Here is a 26736-nt window from a genome sequence, read left to right on the forward strand (position 1 = left end):
CTCTCCAGGGCCACAATGTCCCTTTTATGCTGCAGTGACAGGAACTGGACACAGTGATCCAAGTGTGGTCTCAGCAGTGCATTACACAGCCTCATCATAACCTCCTTGGATTTGTACTCTGGCTATATACTCAAGCATTCTGTTTACCTTTTAGATTGCTTCCCCACACTGTTTGGTTGCTGACAGTGATGAGTCTATTATAATACTAAGGTCGGTCTTGTGGTGTGCCTGCTCTGGTCCCCCTCCTCCATTTGGTATTTGGATCTTACATTTGTTGACCTTGAATTTAATTTGCCATGTTTTTGTCGGGTTCTGTATGCAGTCTAAATCTTTTTGGATTTCCTGTGTGTCAGCTACTCCCCCAAGCTGCTGATTGTCCCCCGATCTAAGCCGTTGATGTAGATAAGAAACATGAGTGGCGCAAGGACGGAGCTCTGCGGCACGCTTCTGAATACACTGCCCCAGTTAGAAGTTTCTCCTCTTATAAGTACTCTCTTCTCCCTGTGTTTTAACAAGTTCTGTATCCACTTGCATGTACTACCTTGTATTCACAAGGATTGCAGTTTGAGGATGTGGCCCTTTTGTCAAAAGCTTTTTTGAAGTCCAAGTTTGTGATGTGCCCATCACTGCAGTGACTTCTTCGAAGAAGTCTAAGAGGTTTGTCATAGTTGCTGTATAGATACTCCTCTAGTGCCCCTCTTACAATTGATTCCATGATTGTACATGTTATGGAGGTGAGATTGATGGATCTCTAGTTTCCTGTTTCTCCATTTTTGATTATGGCTATTATATTTGCAACGCACGAGTCAGCTGGGACATCTCCTGTCTTGATTTTAAAATCTCCTCGCTTATAAGGCTATTGATGATTCTGGCCCTGCCTGTTTGCATGTTACTTATTCCTTAAAAAACAGCGTATACTTTCAGTTCTGCTAATGATTGTCTCTTGGTAATTCCAAGAAATTAATAAAAAAAACTATAGTGCGAGGGCTTTCAGTTCTCAACCTCCTTCACTTTAGAACTCACTTCTAGGATTTATCCAGAATGCTGAGTTACTCAGTATTTTTAAATCTAAGCTTAAAACATATTTCTTTGACTATGACATTTCCCTTACATTTTACCCTGTTGCAAGTTATATACCACATCTGGGGAAGATCTGAGACACAATGTTTTAAATTTTGACTTATTTTTTCCATTTGGACCTAGGCAGAGAACGTTAGTATAATTTTAAAGTAGGATTCAAGTGGTTTCCAGCAAAACATAATTAATTTATGGAAGTCACTGACAAAGGCCCTTTCCTTGGTCCACTGGAGCTGGAGTAGATTGTAGATTAGATGCAGAATTTTCAAAATGACATACTGGTTTTATAGTGCAGATGGAAACATAACATTAGCAGCCGATTAGTCCACTGCTAGAGGCCAGGACACATCTGTAACTAGGTATGCATTTGTGCTTCTTTGTCTGAAAAATATATCTATTATGTTTGAGTAAGAATCAATGGGAGGTCTCCGGATGGCTTTCATTAGTCAGTAAAGTGGTGCTGTAAGCTCGTTCACTGGGGGGATGGCATGATAAATATAGCTAGGCCTGCTCTGTTATTATTTTCTGGGTAGAAGGTTTCAGTCTCGGGTATTGTTAGGACAGTCTACATGACTCATCAATCCATTAAAAACTGAAATCCTTTTCTTCCCTTCCCGCTCCTCACCCCCACCTTGTCCCACTATCCCATTCCCTCCCTTGTCCCTCATTCCATCCCCCCCTGCTCGTAACCTCGGTGTCATCTTCGACTCCACCCTCTCCCTCTCTGATCATATCTCGGCCATAACACGCACCTGCCGTTTCCATCTATTCAACATCCGCAAAATACGCCCCTCCATTTCCCTTTCTGCTACTAAACTCCTGGTCCACTCTCTCATCTTCACCTGTCTTGACTATTGTAATTCCCTCCTCCTTGGCCTTCCCTCTTATGCTTTTACACCATTACAACAATTTCAAAATGCCGCTGCCCATATCATATTTAACCTCCCCCACTCCTTTCATACTTCCCCTCTCCTCCTCCAGCTTCACTGGCTCCCTGTCTATTATCGCTGCCTGTTCAAATTCCTTACCCTTGTGTATAAATCTCTCCATGGTCTTGCCCCACCTTATCTGGCTGCACTGATCTACTATGTTCCTCCACATCCCTTACGTTCCCAATCCCTATTGTCCCTCTCTGTCCCACCCTCGCCCTGCGCCCAATCCAGTTCCCGTTCCCTTTCCTTTCTTGCTCCCCTTCATTGGAATTGACTCCCACTTATCATAAAACAGTCACCCACACTACGTAGTTTCCGCTCCTCCCTCAAAACGCATCTCTTCTCCCAAGCCCATCCTACTGCTACTTCTGGTCCCCGATCTCCTGTTATGACACTGCTTTCCTGACCCTGACCTAGCCTTTGGCCCCCTGCTTTCATTCAAGCAACTATTCTGTCTCCACACCCTAGCCCAATAAACTTACATTCTTTTCATCCATTTTCCTGATTGTACTGCTTTGTTTAAAATGTAACTAAATAAATAAATGACAAATTAACATGCCGAGGCAATAGGAAAGACATTCTCAGACACACTCTCATGTTACCATTTTGGGTGCATTCAGAAGGAACGTTTTTTTTGTGTGTCACAGCTACTGTGTACTCGTGTTGTGGGAAAAAAATAAACATTCACCATAAAGCAAAGTAGTGTAGGAAACTGGAGGCACTGAGATTCTAGGACATCTTCCCCATTTAGCATTTGCTACATAGGTCTAATCGGTGCTAGAATTATGGGACAAAAAGACAGGGAGAAATTAAAAAAAATAATAATCCTGTTGAGTAGAGATCCTTATAGATCGCAAAATCTCAAATTAATATCACTGAGTTAAACTGGTATGAAATCTTACAAAACTAACAGCTGTAAGAACTCTTTTATTTTCACATGTCGTAGAATGAATTGTCTAAGTTGTATCTGGCTACCATAGGACACTGTTACTTTCATGTTAGAATAATTAAGCTTACCTTTGATAAAGGGTGGAGTCTTCTCCCGAAAATTCAACGAAACTGTAATCTCAAATTAGTCTTTGTAGTTATAATTTTGTTATAAATATCATATAATATAAAAACGATTTAAACTTTATTTGGAAACAACTGTACGTGTTGTACTTTATTTATTAAATGAGGTAAGCATGCCACATCCAGAGTGAAAAATGAGGACATATTTTTTTCTATTGTCATCTGACCAAAACATACAAAAAGCCAGGTTAGAAAAATTAAATACTCTTTTACCATTAGAAACATGATATATACAGCGTGTGTGTGTGTATGTGTGTGTGTGTATATATATATATAGAGAGAGAGAGAGAACAAAAGCTTTATATACATATATGCTATGACAGCAGTGTATTTTTTCCTACAATGCAGTCAATAAATAACAGAATGAGAGCTACATTGCAATATTATGGAGGAAAGCAATATAGACTCAACATGTGTTCTTACTAAACAAAACACCAGAGCTCAACAAATAACAACCCCAGTCGGTCTTGTTTGTAATCTGTCTTAAAGGAACAGTACACCACTTTTTTTTTTACGCCAATGTATTACAGTGCTTATAATTGATGCGGGTCTGCACTTCTATACAATGACTTTCTTATCTTAGTGGGTTTTAATGTAACTTTAACATTGCTGCTTTTGTATTATTATATGTATACTGGTTTTAAAATATGTTATTTAAAGGGTCTGATTGTGGCAGTTGTATGTGTGACGTGCTATACAAATGTATTGTGGTTTGTTCTTTTTTCCTGCTCTGTACTGTACAGTGCTTTGTGATACTTTTGTATAAAAAGTGCTATATAAATGCAATAAATAAATAAATAATGATTTCAACACCTGTATTTTGTAATACCAGATGCCAGAGCGCCACCCGAGGGGAGGGAGGACTAGGACGGTCAGGGTGTCCTCGGCTCACCATGCACCAGCGACCCTGTAAGCTGCCCAAGGCTGCATTGTCCTCCGACGCTGTAGCTCTGGGTGGCTGCATGGTGAGTCTGCAGTGTGTAAAGAAGCGGGCGGCTGACGGCACACGCTTCAGAGGAGAGCGTGTATTCGTCTTTGCCCCTCCCAAGTCAGCGCAGGGGTGGTAGCGGTGGGCTGAGCCTAAAAAATAATTGAACATTACTAAGTTGGGGAGAAAACAATAAAAATAATTGGCAACCACTAAATTAAAAAAAAAAATGCAGCAGCTAGATTAATTATGAATACAGGAGCAATATTCATGATAATTGCAGAAATGGAAGATGGACTTCTGCTTTACTCTTAAGAAGAAGACAACATTGTAAACATGCTTATATGCGAGAAATCCACCTCAAATGACTCAATTTCTGCAAATATTACTTCTCGGGTCAATTGGACGCTGACAATGTGTTGATCGGGCGATAATCTAGTGACAGGTTTTCAGTCGAGCAACCGGCCTTCACCCAAGTATACACGAAAATGAGTAACAAAACAAGCATTGGTTTGTGATGTTGATAGTCACTGTAATTGTTAATTATATACAAGTAGGTATTTTAGAAAAAAACAGTTTCTATCACCTGATGCAATCCATTAAATTCACGAGAAATTAAAACTCCTGCTCACTTGTACAGCCTCTTGCTGCACGCATTTCCATTCATACTGCAGTTTGATTGGTAGCATCTCCAGTCATTCATACTGCGTGTGGCCGAAAAAGCAGTTTGATTGGTAGTATGAGGATGTGTATGCTGCCATGTACACTGCAGAAAGCGCGTTTGCTTCTGCAACGCCCGCCCTCAAATATTTTTAATGTAAAGCATGTAAAGGTAAAGCTAATTCAGTGGTGTTGATAACTGTCTTGCTTATGTAGCCAAAAACAGACTTTCCCTACAAAATATAAAAACATGAAGTATCTGGCAAGATAGAAATCTTCCCACAGCAAACAGAATTCTAGCATCCTTGGTGAAAAGTAAGGGGGCCAAAACACGGCCCCCCGGCGCCTTCGAATAAAATAAAGTGAAGGGGCCCTTAAAATAAGTTTTAGCACTGGGTCTAATGTTTTGAAAGAAGCATGTGCTATAGCAAACATTTTCATTTTATACTGGCACTACTCTAATTTAAAGAAATCTCTGTTTACAGAAAGTCCAGGAACTTGCTTTACTAACTTTATTGCACCTCCGTAGTGTCTCCTGGGTCATGTTACTGGCTGAAAGTCTGTCAGTCAATAGGGGAAGCAGCTGACTGGTTATTTAAAAGCAGAAATCAGTGCCAAATTTTCACTGCAACACATCTTTGATTGCTGGCATGCTTCAGTTAAAATCTTACAGCAGTGCTACAGTTTGATGACATGTGATTTCCTAAACATGTATACATTCCTCTTACATGAAATGCATGCAGGTTTATTACCTGCTTGCGAGTACACAGCTATTGTAGGCATTAGGGCTCTGTTACCTAAGTGCCCAGCTCAGAAGGACATTCTTTATTATAGGGCATGCTCCAAAGCCTGCAACACAGAGAATAGTTACATGAAGCCATTCTGTACCCTTACCACTCTGAAAAGAAGTGTCTCCTAACCTCTCAATCCTATGTAAGTCTGCACTTCATTTCCAACGGTGTCCTCTGATCCTGTGCTACGGCTGACTCATTTCCTCACAGTTGCCCTGGAAGTTGTAGACCAGAGCTTTGAGTGCTGCTGTCTTGCTTTTCCAGCAGACTCCATGTTGTTACCTCTTCCCAGATTTTTTGATTTACTCTCTTGATTTTTTGAGACTCGACTCTCTTGCTGGAAGAGGCATTTACAAATTGTGCTTAAAAGCAATCATTTGCCACTTCAACTATTTCAAGCTGTGACATTCCACAATCTGTGGGGATGTTCAAGCTGATACTTGTTGAAATCCTCTGTGATAATGGCACCCCCTTCCTTGCGTGCATCTCTGAAGTTGTTGTACACAAAAAATGCTCACATCCAGGTTTGACGGTCTACAGCAAACTCCTGGTGTCTTTTTATTATTTGTTACATTGACCCAGGTGGACTAGCAACACATCTTGGTAGGTCCTCAATCTAATATTGTCAATGTGTGTCAGAATGCCCTACCTAAATCTCCTGGTACTGTATTTATTCCTCAATACAGTTTGATATTCAAGAAACATTTATATGGTTTGTTGTCTAGGAGGGTTTTCTGACTATAAAACTAAGTCTGAAAAAACATTCTTTTTAAAGGGTTCTTAAATGTAAATATTTCCACTACTCAGTAAAGTAGTGAAAGACTCCTGAAAGTACAGTCATCTGAGATCCATTGCATTACAGTGCATCAGCACCATCTAGTGGCCGTTTTGGGAATATCAACAATCATTTCACTTTATTAATAGCCCCGAAAATTTATTTTTAGCTTCTGTTGCCATGTTAACGGGTTATATAAGGTATAGGAATAATGTAGCTATTTTGGTGGAACCTTTGAATTGTCTCGTTCTGTTAACTCTGTTGACATCCTGTGAAAAGACATGTTACTGTGAGATGAGGTGGAAATGAGAAAGCGCCATCTATTATTTTCTATTCTGTTTTGCTTCACGAACATCAGTTTATATTTTCCCCAATATTCCGTGGTAGACTACCTTTGAACATTTTTTTGGGGAGATTTCAGCTATATTTAGTATATAAACCAAACCGTTGTCAAAATGAACACAGATAACTGGCATTGCCATGCTCGACCATGAACGAGTATAGATAAGCTGACTTGCCTTCTCTCATTTCCAATTTTGTAAGTAAAGACAGATGGACAGCCATCTCTCTAAATCTTTAGATTCTCATACTCTCATACTGTCATGTTTCATTACAGTTGATTCAACTCTGTTAGCTGTGACATGCATACCTTCTGTGGGTTTGCTTTCAAGAAGGTGTGTAGTTTTATTAAGTTCAGTCAAGGATTAGATTAGATTCAGTTTTTTATTAAACAGCTGCAATATAGTATTTGGGGCGTCTTCACAAAACAGCATTAAATAGTCGTACCTTAAATGATTATAGTAGCTACAATTGATAGTATATCAATATTGGAAGTGTAATAGTGAGGTAGGATTGAGGCGCTGGCAACAGCAGTTTGAATGCAAATGCCAAAGCAAGAATGTAGAAGAGCGACCGTACAGATTAAACATATTTGTATAAATTTGAGTTTAGCGGATTATATGTAAATGCATTTCTATAACATCAATAGGAGGCTAGGAGTGTATGATACAAGTTTGATAAAGATAAAAAAACAAGACAGTTACCGTGTTCACCATGGAGAGTGTGACAGACAGACGTATGGACACGATCAGCGCATAAGGGTCCCCATTTTTTCCATGAACACCCCGTTTATTTACAGTTACACTGGAGTAACACAAATACATATGTACTCATAGAAGGGTAAAATAGGGGTGTGGGTAGTCACTAATTGGCAGGAGGCAGACTGGAGCGAGACTGGGGGTTTTCTTGACACACCCGCAGGCGCACAGGATGTATTTACATTTACACACAGAAATCATGTGAAGGACATATGACCTGGCATACCAAAACCAAATAAAACATTGTACAAAAACAACTACAAAATAAAAGGTGCCGTAAATACGGCTCTAATATCCCCAAACTACTCCCTGTTCCTCGGGCAGCTGCCCAAACTCCAACCCTGGATATACACAGTCACTGGCATCTGTGCCTTCCCAGTTACACACACAGTGACCAGAGGCACCCAGCTTGTCCCATTCTCTTTCAGCAGCACAACCAGCCCGATGGTCCTATGGCCTTGGAGCAGCCCTAAGGTATATCTGCAGGATCCTTATATACATGACCCTCTGCTGGAACATGCCCATCTGCTGGTTAGGGATTGGCAGCTAGTCAATCGACAGCTGCGTTGCCCCGCAACCAAACACAGCGGGTAGAGTGTCCCAGAATGAGGGCCAGGTTCTCTCCAAACATTTACTCAAATCAACACAATATTTAAATAGATACAAATATATAAACCCACTTTTCATGTGCAGGGCTTCAGTCCTGCTACAGTGCTGTATGTGATGAAACCATGCAGACGGTTTGTCAGTGTGCAGAAGCATCTTTTGAAGCACATTATCGGCAAAGCTATTAATATGAGGCAGTCTATTGATCCAGAACTTCTCATGACAATATAAAAGCTCTTGTGAAATATTCAACACTTTGACCGGCTTTCTTGGACATGGCCTTGCTCAATATTCAATACCCCTTTAGCTTTCTAGGAATGAACTAGTCAATACTCATTACTGTTCTGGGAATCTTGTTTCTGGGGCCTTTTCTAATCAAGTCCAGTCATTAAACATTGTGTGCATGTGTTTATATTGCAATGGCTCCCTCTGTTGGCAGATTAATACCACTGTTTAAAGTGGTTGTAACTTACACACTAATTTCAGGAATCTTATCTGTCATACACTTTCATTCACTGTATAGGTGTAAAATGTGCAGTTTTGAAATAGACATGTTTCTGCTTTACTTCCTTGTTCATTTCACCTCAGCCGTGTCTTTGGGGTCAAAGCATCTTACTGGCTGCAAGTTAGGTGAAGCAGCTGGTTGGTTACTGACGGGAAAGATGGCACTGAAGGGTTGGGGACAATTTCACTCAACAGGTGAATAACCCTGGAAGTCAGTCTAAAAGCATGTGGAATACAAGACAGTCTAAAGCCACGGCAAACACGTATCATGATTTAAAATGAAACACGTGTTTCAATCAGAAGTGCACATTTGAGACCTATATAGTGAATGGATGTGCACAATGGAGAACGTTTATGGAACTGGTTTGTTAGCTAGAATTACTTTAAACAATATAATTTGAATTACTAAACACTGAATTGTTAAGGTTTGGTATTCTTCTTGCTTTTTTTAATATTGACCGAAATATGTTGTTTGCAAACGACAAACATGGGGAACCATCCCAGTTGAAACCTTCAGTTGACTTTCAAAGAAAATTTATAAAAAATGTAAAATTTGATTGCACAAGGCTATTGATACAATAAAGAGAATTACACAATTTAACGAGACAATTTAAAGGAAATTATAAATATTAATTACTTGAAGTCCATTCTCAAAGAGTAATTAAAAAGCAAGCTTATAGATACCCGACTGCCATACAATCATATTAAACGCATGTGTTGTTCTTTATAATAAATACTGTCTTAAAACATGCTAATTTGTCCTGTGTCTATGAATGTGGTGGCTTCCAGTGGACAGCTCATTTATTAAATACATTTAAATGTTATACGGTATTTATTAATAGTGCTATTTTTTGTGTTTAGTGTCTTCTTTATTATAAGCGGCAACAGTGATATAGTGCAATACCTACCTATACATTACTTCTTTAATTAACCACTTATCCATTTGTAATGAAACTTGGTAAGGACTTTCTTTATTAAAAAGTTATTGAAAGTGTCTGAATTTGTGATATAATTGTCAGGTGCATGAATGTCAGACTTACAATACATGTGGAGAACAAGAAATGAAGTGTCCCAGACTTAGGACAGAGGGCAGAAGACCCAACTTTACACAGAGAGTGGTGAGGATATGGAAAATGTTACCTAGCCATGTTGTTAATGCTGAGTCACTGGGATCTTTTACGTTTTGAGATCAATCAGCTAATAGTAAACAGATGAGTAAATAACAAAGTCCAGTAATTCAACATTCATCAAATTATATTCTGCCACGATATCTCATATTACCGTTATAACATTATTATGAGATAATTAAGATTAGGTAACAATATATCAGTATACCAAAAATAAATAGACCATCATCACTCAGTGTGAGGGTCATGTCCTTTTTACCAACAAGTTATAAGAACATAAGAACAAGAGGAGGCGATTCAGCCCATCTTGCTCATTTGTTTGTTAGTAGCTTATTGATACCAGAATCTCATCAAGCAGCTTCTTGAAAGATCGTAGGGTGTCAGCTTCAACAACATTACTGGGGAATTTGTTCCAGACTCCCACAATTTTCTGTGTAAAAAAGTGCCTCCTATTTTCTGTTTTGAATTTAATCTGTTTTTATTTAATCTCCATTTGTGACCCCTGGTCCTTGTTTCTTTTTTCAGGTCGAAAAAGTCACCTGGGTCAACATTGCCAATACCTTTTAGAATTTTGAATGCTTGAATCAGATCACCGCATAGTCTTCTTTGTTCAAGACTGAATAGATTCAATTCTTTTAGCCTGTCTGCATACGACATGCCTTTTAAACCAGAAATAATTCTGGCCGCTCTTCTTTGCACGCTTTCTAGAACAGCAATATCCTTTTTGTAATGAGGTGACCAGAACTGAATACAATATTCTAGGTGAGGTCTTACTAATGCATTGTAAAGTTTTAACATTTCTTCCCTTGATTTAAATTCAACACTTTTCACTATATATCTGATCATTTTGTTGGCCTTTTTTATAGCTTCCCCACATTGTCTGGATGAAGACATTTCTGAGTCAACATAAACTCCTAGATCTTTTTCATAGATTCCTTCTTCAATTTCAGTGTCTCCCATTTGGTATTTATAATGGACATTTGTATTGCCTCCGTACAGTACCTTATGCGTTTTTATATTAAATGTAATTTGCCATGTGTCTGCCCAGTTCTGAATGCTGTTTAGATTATTTTGAATGACTTTTGCTGCTGCAACGGTGTTTGCCACTCCTCCTATTTTTGCTAATTTAACAAGCTTGCTCTCTATACCAGAATCTAAGTCATTATTGTAGATTAGGAAGAGCAGAGGACCTAATACTGATCCCTGTGGTACTCCACTAGTTACCTTGCTCCATTTTGAGGTTTCTCCTCTAATCAGTACTTTATGTTTTCTGCACGTTAACCACTCCCTAATCCATGCGCATGCATTTCCTTGAATCCCTACTGCGTTCAGTTTGAGAAGTAATCTTTTATGCAGGACTTTGTCAAAAGCTTTCTGGAAATCCAAATAAACCATGTCATATGCTTTGCAATTATCTATTGTCGATGTTGCATCCTCAGTCAAGCAGGTTAGTTAGACACGATCTTCCTTTCCTAAAACCATGCTGACTGTCTCCCAGGATGCTGTTGGCATATAGGTAATTTTCCATTTTGGGTCTTATTATAGTTTCCATAAGTTTACATATAAGAGAAGTCAAGCTCATTGGTCTGTAGTTACCTGGTTCGGTTTTGTCTCCATTTACACAGTAAATGTTATATAGACAATTACGCTTATTCTAATACTTTAAACACACACACAGATTATACACAGTCATAGATTCTTATTAGAAATACAGAAAATTAAGCCAATTCCAACAAACACACTGACTTTGACAAACACAGGTGTTTGAAAACCCCAGAGATGTACCCTACTTAGCTCAATCCAGACGGTTGTCATGCTGATGCGCTGGGGAGGCCGCACTTTGGTTGATCCCCGGAGCCAGCATCGCAGCCGTTGTGTGTGCTGATGCGCCAGGGAGGCAAAATAAGCTGATCCCTGGAGCCAGCATTACACTTCAGCCATTAACACCAGACAGAAGGATATCTACATCATCATATGGAAGGAAACGTAAATGGATGGAGACGCATATGGATCACATTAGTTTACTGTAAAGCTACGTCTTAGTTGGTGCTTATCTTGGCGAGAGCCGAGTTCAAATCAGCATGAAGTTTTAACATCTACTCTCGTGTAATGGAAATCATGAAGATCTGGATACGTCCAGTGACTGCTGTGAATAGTGCAGCTGGCAACAAGGGAAAGACCTTGTGACAGCCTGGAGAGACAGCTGACAGGAGGAAAGAGACCCCATTGGGGCTGGTAAGGGTTAGCTACCCTTGTCGGCAGTATCCAGCTCTGTGTTTACAGGATGCTGGAGACACCCGCCCAAGGCTTCTAAGAAATTAAAGAGAAAAATACCCCTAGAGTCTGCGAGAGCGGGGGCGGAAGATGACTCAACATTGGACAACACGGTTAACGACTTAGGAACGGAAACGGATATGAGTATGGAGAGTACTTCACAAAAGACTAGTTCAAGATCTGCAGTTAACAAAGACATGGAACTCCAGGTTTGTGTCTGCGGCTGGAGCAAGGCGACAACGGTCAGGGGTTTGAAGATTCATCAAGGGAGAATGAAATGCTTGAGGGAGAAGGGACAAGGGCCTCGCATTGATCAGTACTTCTTACGAAGTCAGTCAAGTCAGTCGAATGAAATCCAGCGACAGGAAGCAAACCACAGTTCGCAGGATATCAGCACCCCTGTCATAGATGTGAGGAGGACTTGCATGGACACAGTTAGTGATGAACCTAATGATCCTTGTGAACCCGGTCAGACAAACCAGCATAAGAGAGAAAAGAACCTCAACGGGCACAAGCCTGGAGTTAAATGGCCAAGAGCTTGTGAGAAAACTGCATGGGACACAGTAAACACAGATCTCTGCGTTGCATTGGAAAGATTAAGTGGAACAGTTGAAAAGAAGCTGGATAAATTTGGGGACATCATCTACGCATATGGAAGTGAGAGGTTTGGAGTTGAAAAAAGGAAGGAAAAAGTACAAACTATTCCTGGAAAGTCTAGACGGCAGCAGGAGATTGAACGCTTAGTTAGAGAAAGGAGACAGCTGAGGAAGCAATGGAGAAGAGCAGAACAAAGTCAGAAGGAGGGACTCAATCTCTTACAAAGGGTCATAAAAGATAAGCTTGCAACATTGCGCAGAGCTGAGCGCCTACGGAAACACTACAAAAAGAAGGAGCGTGCGAGAGCTAACTTTTATAAAGACCCATTCAAATTTGTAAAGAAGTTATTCACCAGTGAGAAGAATGGCACACTAAAAGCATCTAAGGTTGAGCTGGAGAGATATTTGGAGGAAACACATACAGATTCAAAAAGGCAGGAGCCTATGTCAATTCCGTCAGACATCCCACCTATCAATCCACCAGAATACCAAATGGAGGACTGTGCACCTAAGTGGAAAGAAATAGAGCAAGCTGTGAAAAAAGCAAGGGCTTCATCATCTCCAGGGCCTAATGGAGTTCCGTACAGAGTGTACAAGAGTGCTTCAGGAGTTCTACGAATTCTGTGGAAATTGATGAAAGTGGCATGGGAAAAACAGGTTGTACCATGAGCATGGCGCCGAGCAGGTGGAGTCTTTATACCTAAAGAAAAAGATTCTACAAGCATCAGTCAGTTTCGTCCCATTTCCCTATTAAATGTAGAAGGCAAGATTTTCTTCAGCATTATTGCTCAGAGATTGTCAGCTTACCTATTAAAGAACTGCTTCATTGACACTTCAATACAAAAAGCGGGCATTCCAGGTTTCCCAGGTTGCTTAGAACACATCAATGTGATCTGGCAACAAATTCAATCAGCTAAAAAGGAGAGGAAGGAGCTCCATGTGACATTCCTGGATTTGGCTAATGCATATGGTTCAGTGCCACATGAACTACTTTGGGCAGCATTTGATTTTTTCAGTGTACCGATGACAATAACAAATTTAGTGAAAGCCTATTTTGGAGATTTGCAATTCAGTTTTTCAACTTCAGAATTCAGCACTACATGGCAATGCCTAGAGGTTGGAATAATGGCAGGATGCACCATTTCTCCACTGGCTTTTACCATGGCAATGGAAGTAATCATTAGGGCATCAAAATGGGTAGTAGGAGGAGAGCGCTTGGCTTCTGGAATGCGACTACCACCAATTCGAGCATACATGGATGACATGACAACCATGACTACAACAGTAGCCTGCACTAATCGATTATTGGGCAAATTAACCAGTAACATTGAATGGGCACGAATGCAATTCAAGCCCACTAAATCAAGGAGCATCTCTATAATTAAAGGCAAAGTAGTAGATAAAACATTCTTCATTAATGGTGAGGCAATACCAACAGTGTCTGAGAAGCCAGTGAAGAGTCTTGGGAGATGGTACGACGGGGATCTAAAGGACACAGTTCGTGTGGGAGAAGTTAGACAACAAGCAGTGGAAGGGTTGAAGAGCATAGACAGCTGCGCTCTACCAGGTAAACTAAAACTCTGGTGCTTTCAGTTTGGTCTACTGCCGAGGTTGCTGTGGCCACTGACTGTGTACGAGGTTTCTTTGACAACAGTAGAGAAGCTGGCAGCTTTAATCAGTTCATACATCAGGAAATGGTTGGGAGTTCCACGCTGCCTCAGCAGAGTGGGACTTTATGGTAAAGGAATACTGCAGCTACCAGTCTCTGCTCTAACCGAGGAATTTAAGTGCGCCAAGGTCAGACTGGAAATGACATTAGTAGAGTCACGCGATAAATGCGTAAGGGAGGCAGCACCTGTGTTGAAAACTGGAAGAAAGTGGGCGGCAAAGAAAGCTGTGGAAGATGCAAAGGCTGCCCTTCGAATTGGTGATATCATGGGGCAAGTTCAGCATGGAAGAGGGGGTCTTGGTTTCAGTTCAACTCCTCCTACATGGCACAAGGCGGCCCCAGCTCAAAGAAGGAAGCTGGTAGTCAACGAGGTGCAAAAGCAGGAGGAGAGGATGAGGTGTATAAAGGCCATTTCCCAGGCCAAACAGGGAGAATGGATGAGATGGGAGAGTGTGGAACAACGCAAGATTGGCTGGCAAGACCTATGGTCAATGGAACAGAGCAGGATCAGTTTCCTCATCAGGTCAACATATGATGTTCTCCCATCACCACAGAACCTAAACCTCTGGGTAGGAGAGGATCCCTCATGTCCTTTGTGTTCATCACCTGCAACATTAAGGCACATTTTGACAGGATGTAAGGTGGCTCTTAGCCAAGGACGGTTTACTTGGCGCCATGACCAGGTGCTGCGATGTTTGGCCTTAGCATTGGAAGACAAGCGTAACATGACCAATAAGTTGCCACCTGTTCCATCAAAACATTACACACAAAAGACAACATTCCTCCGCCCAGGAGAGCAACCACCAAGAAAAGGTGTTAAAACCAATCCTCGCCCAGGACAACTGGAAGCTGCTAGAGACTGGAATATGCTGGCAGATGTTGGTCAACGGCTTATTTTTCCACCTGAGATTGCCACCACTAACCTTCGACCAGATATTGTCTTGTGGTCTGGATCAGCACGCCTTGTTCACCTGGTAGAGTTAACAGTGCCATGGGAGGACGCTGTAGATGAGGCGTATGAGAGGAAGAAACTGCGGTATGCTCAACTAGCCACTGAAGCGGAACAGCGAGGATGGAGAGTTCGGGTTTACCCAGTGGAAGTGGGTTGTCGAGGATTTGTGGCACACTCTACAACCCGGTTTCTCAGAGACGTCGGATTCAGTGGCCAAGAGTTGCGTCGCACAGTGAAGAACTTATCTGAAGCAGCAGAGAGGAGCAGCAACTGGCTGTGGTTGAGACGGAAAGATTCTGGCTGGGGACAGGTAAGTAAGCTGGGCTGAGTTGAGTGGGGGACGGAGGGGGGTGATGCTGGGACGCCAGAATCACCGTCGAGCCCTCTTGAGGTGTCGTGGGCTAGTCGACGAAACACTGAGGATGGAAGGTGCCCACTTGAAAACCCCAGAGATGTACCCTACTTAGCTCAATCCAGACGGTTGTCATGCTGATGCGCTGGGGAGGCCGCACTTTGGTTGATCCCCGGAGCCAGCATCGCAGCCGTTGTGTGTGCTGATGCGCCAGGGAGGCAAAATAAGCTGATCCCTGGAGCCAGCATTACACTTCAGCCATTAACACCAGACAGAAGGATATCTACATCATCATATGGAAGGAAACGTAAATGGATGGAGACGCATATGAATCACATTAGTTTACTGTAAAGCTACGTCTTAGTTGGTGCTTATCTTGGCGAGAGCCGAGTTCAAATCAGCATGAAGTTTTAACATCTACTCTCGTGTAATGGAAATCATTATATTCTGTTATGGGCATTTGTATTTGTGTTTTACAATCTGACCGGACAGAAGTCTTAAAAAGAGACTATAGTTTGCTTGCCATACATTTAAACCAAAAACAATCACGTAACCTTACAACTTACCCTCTTTTGAAAATAGAAAAACTATTGTAAAGCCATAAATATTTGCGACCAAAATATTTGGCGAATCACACCCATAAAACCTATTGTGCTCCAAAAATGTTGGCAACCTGTTGCAATATACGGAGTATGTATTGCAAGTGGAATTTGATTTTGTGCCAAAAAAGTTTCCTTTTTTTTTCATACACGAAAAACACATAATAAAATGCTCGGAAATATTTATAGCTTTACAGTATGTAAAAGTACTTAAACGCACTTACTCAATGGTAAGAACATATAACTGAAAAGAAAATTTACAAACGAGAGGAGGCCATTCGGCCCATCTAAGCTCACCTCCAGTCCTCTTAGTACTTCAGTTTGATTTATACTAAGTGCAGCTAGGATGGATTGAGAGCAAACAGTGACAGGAGGCATGTTGTTGATGTTCTTGCTAGTGAAAACGTCTACAGAGTAGTCATTCAATATGTTTGTTATTGCTTTGTCATCCTCCACTACATTCCCCATGGTGTCCCATTATGTTCCTTTGAGAATAACCCCCTGTGTGTGCAGTCTCCCTTTGAAACAGACTCAATTCTGACTTGCATTTCTCTTTTCTTCCTTTTCATAGGGACTGAGCATCATCTTCAATGTTGCTTTGGCTCTTCTGAAGGTAAGTTGTTATCTTGTATCCCAATTAAAATTTAGCCCACCAAGTTAAAACTTTGTGAAACATGATCTACTTTAAAATGCCTTTCCATCTCGCCTGAAGGAATCTGTAGATACAGAAAACCATCAAATAGAAAAGACACATAAGGAAACTGACTTGAATAAAATAAATACCCCAGCACCATAATGTGTCTTTCATATAGAAGACATGCATTTATGTCAATTTGTATATACTGTATATGCTTTCATCTGAACTTTCTGTGAAGACCCTCAGTCAAGCTTAGGAAGTGCTGTTGTCGAGGTAGTTAGAGTCAGAGGTTGTTAATGGACTTTTTGTTTAAAAAGAAGTTATATGAACACAATGTTATATGCATGTATTGTTAGACACATTACAGACTGGAATTTGTCTTTCACAAACTGTGAACGATATGTAATGATGGGCAGGCTGGTTTGATGTTAATCGAGGCCAGAAGGCAGCATAGATAGTCCAGGCAGATTGTGGGTACAAACACAAAGCACTTTTATATTAGCAGTCAAATGCTTAGACCACACACACACGTACATATACTGGTAAAAAAAATCAAACATGCCTGCGGCTTCTCTATATGTCACTGCTGTTTTTTTTTTTTCACGAACCAGCGACCGATCCATCATAATAAGAGCAAACTTAACACTGTAAATTACAGTTTACCGATTGTGACCAACGCTTACTACATAGTAAGCTGATACACAACATACATTACCAGATGGCAGCAGACTTCATCCAAAAATATGCAAGCTTAAAAGGCACCAGTCAGATGCACAGCGCCATCTACAAACTTTGACATGCCTGGAGGTGTCAGCAGAAAGATTTGTTTTAAGTTAATATATACCGTATAACGGGACATTTTGTCTGGTATTAAATTCGGCAAATGTATACGTTGGGGGATTCTTTTTCACAGCACGTTCACAAAAAAAGTTACAGTTTTGCATTTATACTTTTAATTAAAAAAACATTTAAATAAATGTTTGCTTAATTAAATATGCCTGCTAAAACAGTATTTACAGTAACTCGTTATAGCATCTACAATGTAACTGCAGCAACTTGGAGAACAACAAAGAAGGCCTTCTAATCAGTTACAGTATTTATCATTCTTATATGGCCCTTAATTTTAACAACCAGTAAACTTTTATGATAAGCATTTGCTGTCTCTCAGTTTTAGAACTATGGTTCACAACATAACATAGTGGAACGATCACAGTACTACCATGCAGTAATTGTAGGGCAGTATTGTCACGTGTGAAATCTTTAACAATAAAGCCGAAACAAAAATGCTTTTCAAAATCATTTCAAACTGGTTAATAGACTAGTAATCACTGATAAAATCAGCTCAGTTTTATACGGTGCAAAACGTTTTAACGTTTTGTTTTGTTTCTGGACTTTGTGATACCTGCATGATGCCTGCACTAATAGTTGTATCTACAACGTATCGACAATAACAATCAACCATTTTGTTACAGACTTTCAACAAGTCTGACACAAACAATTTTGGCTGTTACTTAATTAAACCCTTCTAAAAAAGAACAAAAAAATGCTTAACATAAAGAAGAACAGTCCTACTAGCAGGCAGTTTACACTGCCTCTGGGCTTCGGATTAATTCATCAATTCCACATTTTTTAAATCCATTGATGGAAATGTCCGGTCTACTGTTTTCAAGCAAATTGGCTTCATCACTGCCAGTCTCATATCCACTTTGATATCTGACACATTTGTGGAACACTTTGTGGAACCCCAGTTTAAGAAAGCTGCACGATATCAGTAGTCACGCAAGGCCAAATTGGAACTCAGACAGAAACATTTAAATATACCCTCTCGTATTTGAATATCAATGAGGTTATTTGCATTTGGAAGGAGAATTTCTCTCCCTAAAAGAAAACTACATGGAAACACATGCTTTAAAAAGAAGTTGACATAGTAAACCCTAACCTAGTACAGAAACCAGGACCAGAGGACACAGTTGGAAATGAAGTGGAGATCGACTTTGCACAGAGGGACACTTCTTCACACAGAGAGTGGTGAGGGTATGTGGGCTACAGTAGCTAGTCATGTTGTTGAGGCAGGATCACTTGGATCCTCTAAGACTCAACTTGACAATCAATCGGCTACTTGGACAAGCTTTGATAGGCCGAATGGCCTCCTCTCATTCGTCTGTTCTCTTGCTCAGAATCCTTTAGCAGGGCCTGCATGGTAAGTTAGCAGCACTTTCATAGATTAATAGATGCAAACTTGAGTAGAATTGTGCTGGGTGCATGTAGTGTAAAGCCCAGGTAACTATACAGAGCTAAAGTAAAACAAACACAAAATACAATGTCATACACACTGTAGCCCTTTTAGTGACTGGAAACTTTCTTAAAACTGTTTTATCTGTTTTATTTCCATATTTTTGTATATTTGCATCACACATTCAGTACTTCAAAATATAATATACTTATGCTGGACTTAAAAGAAGGAATAAAAGAAGAAGCATATGCAAAATACAACCAATTGGATTCACTGAAATCCGCTACAACACAAAATACTGCCAGAAACAATATACAGGATACTACAGCGCTTCCTCGTTTAATTCTCTATTTAGTTATTTCCTGTTGCTTTCAAAGTAATACTGTACTGTATTTTCAGAATTAAAACTTAAATACAATAGGTTTTACCCTTGCTCACTACAAGTTGATTGCATCTTGGCAACTACTATACAACTCTCACAAAGTCACTAGATGGCACCAAAAACCACTAATTAAACACAAATACACCTAAAGAAACCATACCGCACACTTCAAACTTGGTTCATAGTATTATAAACAAATACTGAGATAATCTAACTTGTGATTACATAATACTCCCCTGATTACATAATACTCCCCTTGGTTATTGTTGCATTATTATATTTTCTATGATTGGCTTTCTAGATAAGTAAGAGAGTAAGAGCAATAGGAGTGTCATGCAATCCAGCAGAAATAGCTGAACACGATTGTGGCAAAGTGGTGAGTGAATACAGGTGTATGCAGTGCAGAGTGGATACAAAACAGACAATGATTTCCAGGTATTTGTAAATCCCCGGGTTTGACCCGCAACCAAAAGTCCAGTTTACTACACCCACACGAAACACAAAACACAAACACAGATAACAGTGAGTGATATTAGTGCTCGTGGTGCAAATACAGTTCTCTGTGAGCAAAGGAAAGTGCTGGTGTCCGGGTTTGATGCTGGCTGAAAGCAACAACTCCGGATCGTGTTTAGTAGTCTAAAATAACAAACAGACAGTTACAACAGACACTAACACAGACAGGACAAAACTCATGGTTTTTCAGCACAATACACACAGGCTTCTTGTAGGTTACCAAGGAACAGATCACTTACACTCCGAATCCTATTTATACCCTAGGTTAACGAGCGCTTACGCTCCTCCAATCCTCGGATGCCACGCAGTTTCCCGTCCGAGTTTGGGTTCCGTAGCTCCGCCCCCTTCCTAAATGACCGACTTCCACGTACCCTAAGGAATAAATTGTCAATCCATTTAGTTAAGGGTACTCTGTTCCTTTTATACAATGCCCTCACAGGTCGGGAGGGAGATCTAACACCAATAATCATTCGATCTCTGTCACAACGATGCACAGAAATAGCGTGCAGAGTTGAGCTTTAATAATACTGCAGTGAGCGAATTGCTAACTCTGCCAGAACGACACTACATTATATTCAAAGTAGCAACAGTAGGTGCATGTCACCTCATCCAGAAAGTGCTTGAAAAGTCTGTGACAGATTCACTGTATCTTTTGTGTCTGACTCACAGTCAGTGTGGTGCTTACTTGTGTTATTGTATCAAGCATTCGTTTTACATGTGCAGTTTTGAAAGAGGCAGATGTTATAGTAAAAGTGTATCTCATTTTAAAAATGGTATCTGGTACCATACTAGAATACATTAAGCTCTTATTTAGCAGCCTTACTTTCAGATAGTCTGTTACACTTTCATGTCCTAGGTCCTTTCACCCCATCAGTATCTTTGGTGTCAAAGCATGTCACTGGCTGCAGAGTATTAGGGGAGAAGCAGCTGGATGGTTAATGATAGGAAAGAGGTCAGTGAAGCGGCAGGGACAGTTTCACTCGGCAGGTGAAATGACCCAGGAAGTGCAAGTCTTATTGAATGTAAGGCATGCAAACATAGCTTTCTTTTTTTGGTAGAACATTTTTTAAAATAAAAATACATGTTTGCTGTTTGCAGGGCTCACTTTGATCATTTAGGGATGGTACTGTTCAATTTCAATTGAAAAAAAAAAAGTGTTTTTTTCGACAATTTAGTTTTTTTTGTAAATCAACTGCTGGAATAGCTCTGCGTGAAAGCAGAAACCCACCAAACCATTAAACTGACTGGCTAAGCTTGAGCAGTGCCCCTCCCCCCACTTCTGCAGACTCTCACACACAACCATTTTTACAGCTGCATTTTCTACTAAAATTTTAATTTCAAAGAGGATTAAATGCTTCAGCAAACAGGGTTTGAATACACTGGGTTTGTACAGACATTAAAGTGTTACAGAACCCCCTGCAGTGTTTGCAAGAAACACATTACTTTCTTTATTGTATTTGCTGTTGTCTGTATCGCAGCACATTTTCTTGCAACATAATCCTGATAGTTTTGATATTTATAGGTAAATGAACAAGGGAATTACTTTTTTCAAATTTGCCAGATAAAGAGATTTTTGTTCTAAACATAGCAGTGTATCCACTTCCTTCTCCCTGCTGCAGGAGGGAGTGTGATCTTGATGCACCTTTTGAAAATCTGTCCTGTAAGACAGTGGTCGATGTTAAATATTTTGGCAAACCTCTATGCTTGATTTTTTTAAATTGTAATGATCTATCTAGTAAACAGTCTGCACTTAATTAGGACAAGGGGCATTGAGTCTTAGTGGCAAACGCAAGCACTAATAATGACTCCCTGCAGGATTTGGTATTGCTCTTGGGAGAGTAAAACCTCTCACTGCAAAGCAAGAACCAGTGCATACAGCATCAGTACAGCAAGAGCTATTTGTATTGCACAGGCAGACAGCTTGGGGTGTGAGTGCTGTTTGTATTGCACAGGCAGACGGCTTGGGGTGTGAGTGCTGTTTGTATTGCACAGGCAGACGGCTTGGGGTGTGAGTGCTGTTTGTATTGCAAAGGCAGACATTTTCCAAACATTGATGAATTGGTTCAAACCAATAACAGAAGAATTTAAGGAGACATGTTTAAAAGAGCAAGAAAATGAAAATGCATTGCTGCCACAACCAACTGCAGATATATTCCATTTCGACGCATACATTATTCTATATACATACAGCATATAGAGAGAGAATCATTGGCAGCAATGCGGTGTGAATTCAAAGACTTGACTTTCCATAGAACTTTCAGGCTTAGCAACACAAAAACAGCTGCAAAAAGTGGTCTTGACTACTACATTTTTTATTTGTATATTTTATTTCTAAGCATAGTCATTTGTTAATACATTTTTACATACACAGTCGCCACCGCTTAGAACGGGCGCGTTTGTGTTAACAAGAGTCACCCAGGGTAAGCGATGGACGGCATAAACGCCGACACAATAACCTGACATTCAAAATGTCCCCCAATCACCAGTACAGTAATAAAAAAACAGTTGCGGTTCAAAGCAATAGGAAACCGCTGTATTTATTATTTTTTTTTAGCTTTTAGTGAACAATGGCTCTCATTCTTCTCCTCTCACTCACAAACTCAACTTCTTTTAACTCTCTCTCTCTCTCTATTCTCCCGCCACCAAATCCTGCTTCTCTCTTTCAAACTGTCATCTCCACACACACACCCTAGGCCCTCCCCCTTCCTCATTCATTGGTCCACCACTCTCTATCTCTGACTGGTCGTGTCAGATCTGCTCCCACCCCCCTCAGTGACGCACTCACACACAGTCTTTCAGCTGTAGTCACGCCTTTTTCCCTTTTAAGCTCGGAAAAGCTTATGCGAATAAGAAAATATATCCGACAAACGCTATGGAAAACAGTTTAAGTCGACTTTTAAGAAGTTTTTACCCACATGACAAGCTCACTCGTTAGAGGTGGTTTTATTTTTACTCGCAGCGACATTTTATTCGACACTTGCATGGAAAACTGTAACAAGCGTATTTGTGGTCTTAGTGCCCTTCTTCGAGTGAATGTTCTGATTGAAAGAAAATGTCCAAAATGTTGCGTCTGCCGTGGTTAGGGCAGGGGAAATTTAAAGTTGATTAACCTTATTTCAAATGTAGTCGAATACACCCCAAAAACGACACCACCCCTTGTTTATGTAGAGGTAGGGGACCTCTAAGTCGTGACCAAGATATGGGTTCCCTCACACAAACCCCTTCAATTAAATGAAAGTCAATAGTCACAAGTGCAGTTTAAAATTGCCTTTACAGAGCAGATTTATTGAATTAAAAATAAGTAAATATCAGGTTTCTATGGTTTAACAGGTGAGGTTGAAGTTCAAAAAGAAACACCAAGTAGTCTGTAGAGAAGTTAAAAATGATACAAAGAAAACCACGGAGAGTATGGAAACTACTGTGAATAAATATTTCATTGTTGTTTAGCAGCTCAAAGGTTAGTATAGTTTCAAAATCATCATCCACCTACTGCATATGCACGCATGATTTCGATTGATCGGATTTCCATTCTGATATATTAGGGTGGGTGAAGCAGGTGTCTGACGATTCTGCTTATGGAGAGTTCTTTGTGCTGCTCATGAACTTTGACTGTTTTTGTTTGATTTATTAGGCACGGCTGGTTGAATTTGTTTTAGGTGTTTGATAGAGTACATCCAGATAAATTTTATGTTGGCTTAATAAAATGTTTATCAATTGTTATTTTTATCTTGAGGTTAATGTTTTTAAAAACATTTTAAATGGACCACATCATTAAGCTGAGATGAGAAGTGTTGGTAACATGATAAACATTTATAGTGCAGACTATTTTGGATTATTTATAATAAATTTTCCAAATAGAAGTGCTCCAAAGAGATTCCCAAATACTGTCTTTTGACTATGCTCCAAATACAGATTATGAACAGTTTTAAGAATTAGGCCTACTGTTTGGTATTCTGTCCTAAACCAGCAGTTTAAATTAACAGGAACACACACATCTGTTAATCTGATTATTCTGCCTTGTATTGCAACTATGGTTCCATTCAGCAGAGCGAAAATTGTAAAAATGTCATTAATATACAAATTACATTTTAGAACATTAATAAAATTCCTAGCAGTTTTAAAATATAGTGCAGAAACAGTGTTCCAAAACTGTACGTACAGAAATAGAAAACCATACATTATCAAATACATGATTTATTAATATTATTGTAGTCCACTATTTTTACCTTGACTATTCTGACAAATAATTAATTGTTCTACCCCTAGAACATACTATGAATCAATTTTGTGTGTGTTACTGTCATGAAAGATGCATGATTAATAAACATGCTGCTTGTATCACGCAATAACTGTCATGCAAACAACATACCTATGCATATTACAGTAATACATATTTAGATTTATGTGAACATAACTGATTTTGATGCAATATTTTGTCAAAGGAAGACACAACCTTTGTATTGTATCTGTGATTAAAAAATAAACCGCATATAATCCTTATATTAAAAAGTAACAATTCTGCATCTTGAATGACAGCTTCTATGTACTGTATATGTGTCCATGTACTATATTTGTGTGGAATATGTTCAAGTCAGAGATGGGGGTGGGGGTGGGGGGGCGCCCTGCCGGCTGGCTGGCTTTCCATTGGCTCCGTGTTACAGCATTCTCCCTGGAGACTCCTCTTCATGTTTATTCACACCCCCCCTCCCCATTACTAATTCAGAGTGCCAGGCAGTGGGATCCGTCACGTTTCATGGGTAGCTATGAGCTCATCAGCTTGCCTGCAGCTTCCTTGCTCTGCCCTGGATTTCTCATCCTGGCCGCTGCTGCTGCTGCTGCTGGCTTCTTGGATAGAGAAGCCCCGACTCTCCACCTCCAGCCTCCCCTTTCATCCAGGAAAAACGTTAAGAGCGGAGTTATTTCATAATGGAGTCTTTTTTCATAATATACTGGATTTACTTGGACAAGCCTTAAACTGGGGATACAGTCTTGCTTTGAATTGGCTTTTTTCCATATGATACTGACAGTGGCATGACAGTGCTTAAACTGAATTCGAATTTTTTATGTTCTGCATAACCTGTGATTTATTTTTGTTGTCATTAAGATGTCTGCCTTTCGCTCAACACAGACCATCTTTCTGCAGTCTTTGACCACCTAATTTGCTTTCATCTTTAAAGTACCCTAGCAAATCAATTAATTGATGTTTTTTGTCTTCTGTAATACATCATATGTCTTAGTTCCGGGATAAACTCGGTTCATTATAAGCATTTTTCTATTGAAGTGTTCATATTCTTGATTATGGACACTTTATTGGGTTACATTTTCCCCTTTTTCTGACTACCGAATAGCCATTTTAAAGAGAGAGCGAGACTGTTCAACTTTGCAGTGTTTTTTTCCTCTGTTTGCTTGAAGTCTAATCAAATCTGAAGACCAAAGTGCCAGAATGAATTGTATGCATTATAGATTACTTTTAAATGCCATTAAACCTCACTAATTCCAACGCATGGGATCCATCAAACTTCTGTTTTCTTCTTCAGAAGGCTTCAGCTCATTTTGAGATGCACGGAAACCCGTGTTTTCTAACCAAAAAAAACAGTGGTTTGTGATTCCAGATTTTTTTTTCATGAAAAAATAAAATCTCCTCGGTATTTATCGTAAGCCTTTTTCTGTTGACATTTGACATTACTGAAAACACTTTGACGCAGGGCTGATGGGTTGGAAGATATAGAAGATACTCTGTGAACTGCTCAACTTGGCGAGCTGTTACTCCCCAGTTCTCAGTGGCTTTGTAAAGTGTTTTTAACCCTGGCCAATCCAAGCCAAGCCAGTGGAACCAGCAGGCTGGATCCTTCCTGCATCCTGCTCCCGGAAAAGGGGCTCCCGGGGCTTCCCCCCTCCCCTCCGCCTGTGAAGAAGGAGGAGGAGGTGGTACCAGAGGGCGGTCTGGTTACTGATTGTGCCTGCCGCGTCTTGGAACTCTTAGGCATGGGACACCGACTGTTTGTGCCACGTCTACTAGCGGTGAGATTGTGTTGAATGTTTTGCGTTTTTATCATTGATTCACTTTGATACTTAGCAAAAGACACAGAAATTAGTCCTCTCTTTAAATCCACAGGGCTACCACAAGCTGTAGCAATGTGAGCTTCCCCACATTGTCTTGCAAGTCCACGCCGGACTGGAGAGGCCTCATTGAGGGCAGTGGTGCACAGCTCCAGTCCTCAGGAGCCGTTCAATTCAGTTTTTAGAGGTTATTAAGACCTGAATAGAGATGTATTGGGTTAATTTAAGTAATTACGGGTACAGTTGTAAATATCTAGGCTACAATGGGCCTCACTGTGCACCACTGGGTGAGGGTTCAGTGTAGTCCTTTCTTCCAATCCTTGTTCTCTCTTTTTGAGATTGCATGGAGCAGATATGGAACAGGTAAAAAAAAAAATGACTTTCCATTAAAAAGCTGTATATAGAAACTACAACCACAAATGTGACTGGAAATAAATAAAAAGGGTGGATTTTAGACCATAATATTCCAGGATTTTTTCTGTTTCATGTTATCTGTACTTAATCCTATTCTACTGGTATTTCTTAAGGCAGATTAAGTCCAGTTTCTTAATCCACCATGCTCTCAGCCTTTATATAAGACTGGTCAGTGGTGTGTGTGTTGATGCTGGTGTGAAATGAAATCTGTGCTGTAGATAACAAATTGAGAGCCACACTTTAGCATCCTATAGACTTTCAGGGAGTGTCATCCTAAACTGAACCAGCTTCTCAGAAGTGCCATTTTGTCCTATCGCTGCACTAATTAACTCCCAGACCCATTCCCTGTGCTCTGTCTTTCTAGCGTGAATTATTAAAATCCATGCTTAGTTTACTCACTAAGGTGGAGTTCAGAAAGGGATTAATCTGAGCTCTCCAAGCTAGTTCTAATATTTAGGGCTCTTAAGTCATATAAGTATATTAGAAT

The 26736-nt window shown here is 40.1% G+C and overlaps 1 protein-coding gene across 4 annotated transcripts in view; it reads left to right on the forward strand.

Annotated features, from left to right (window-relative positions):
- rabgap1l (RAB GTPase activating protein 1-like) overlaps positions 1 to 26736 on the forward strand; it is a 358860-nt gene that overhangs the window by 282372 nt on the left and 49752 nt on the right. For 3 of the 4 annotated variants that reach the window (XM_059031914.1, XM_034016161.3, XM_059031912.1), the window contains exon 18: positions 16582 to 16623. In XM_059031914.1, the coding sequence (XP_058887897.1) occupies positions 16582 to 16623 (42 nt within the window). Of the gene's footprint in view, positions 1 to 16581; positions 16624 to 24530; positions 25797 to 26736 lie in introns of those variants that run through there. The other variant, XM_059031915.1, reaches the window with a different exon arrangement.

Source organism: Acipenser ruthenus, chromosome 10 (genome assembly GCF_902713425.1).
Source record: "Acipenser ruthenus chromosome 10, fAciRut3.2 maternal haplotype, whole genome shotgun sequence".
NCBI classification, from domain to species: Eukaryota; Metazoa; Chordata; class Actinopteri; order Acipenseriformes; family Acipenseridae; genus Acipenser; species Acipenser ruthenus.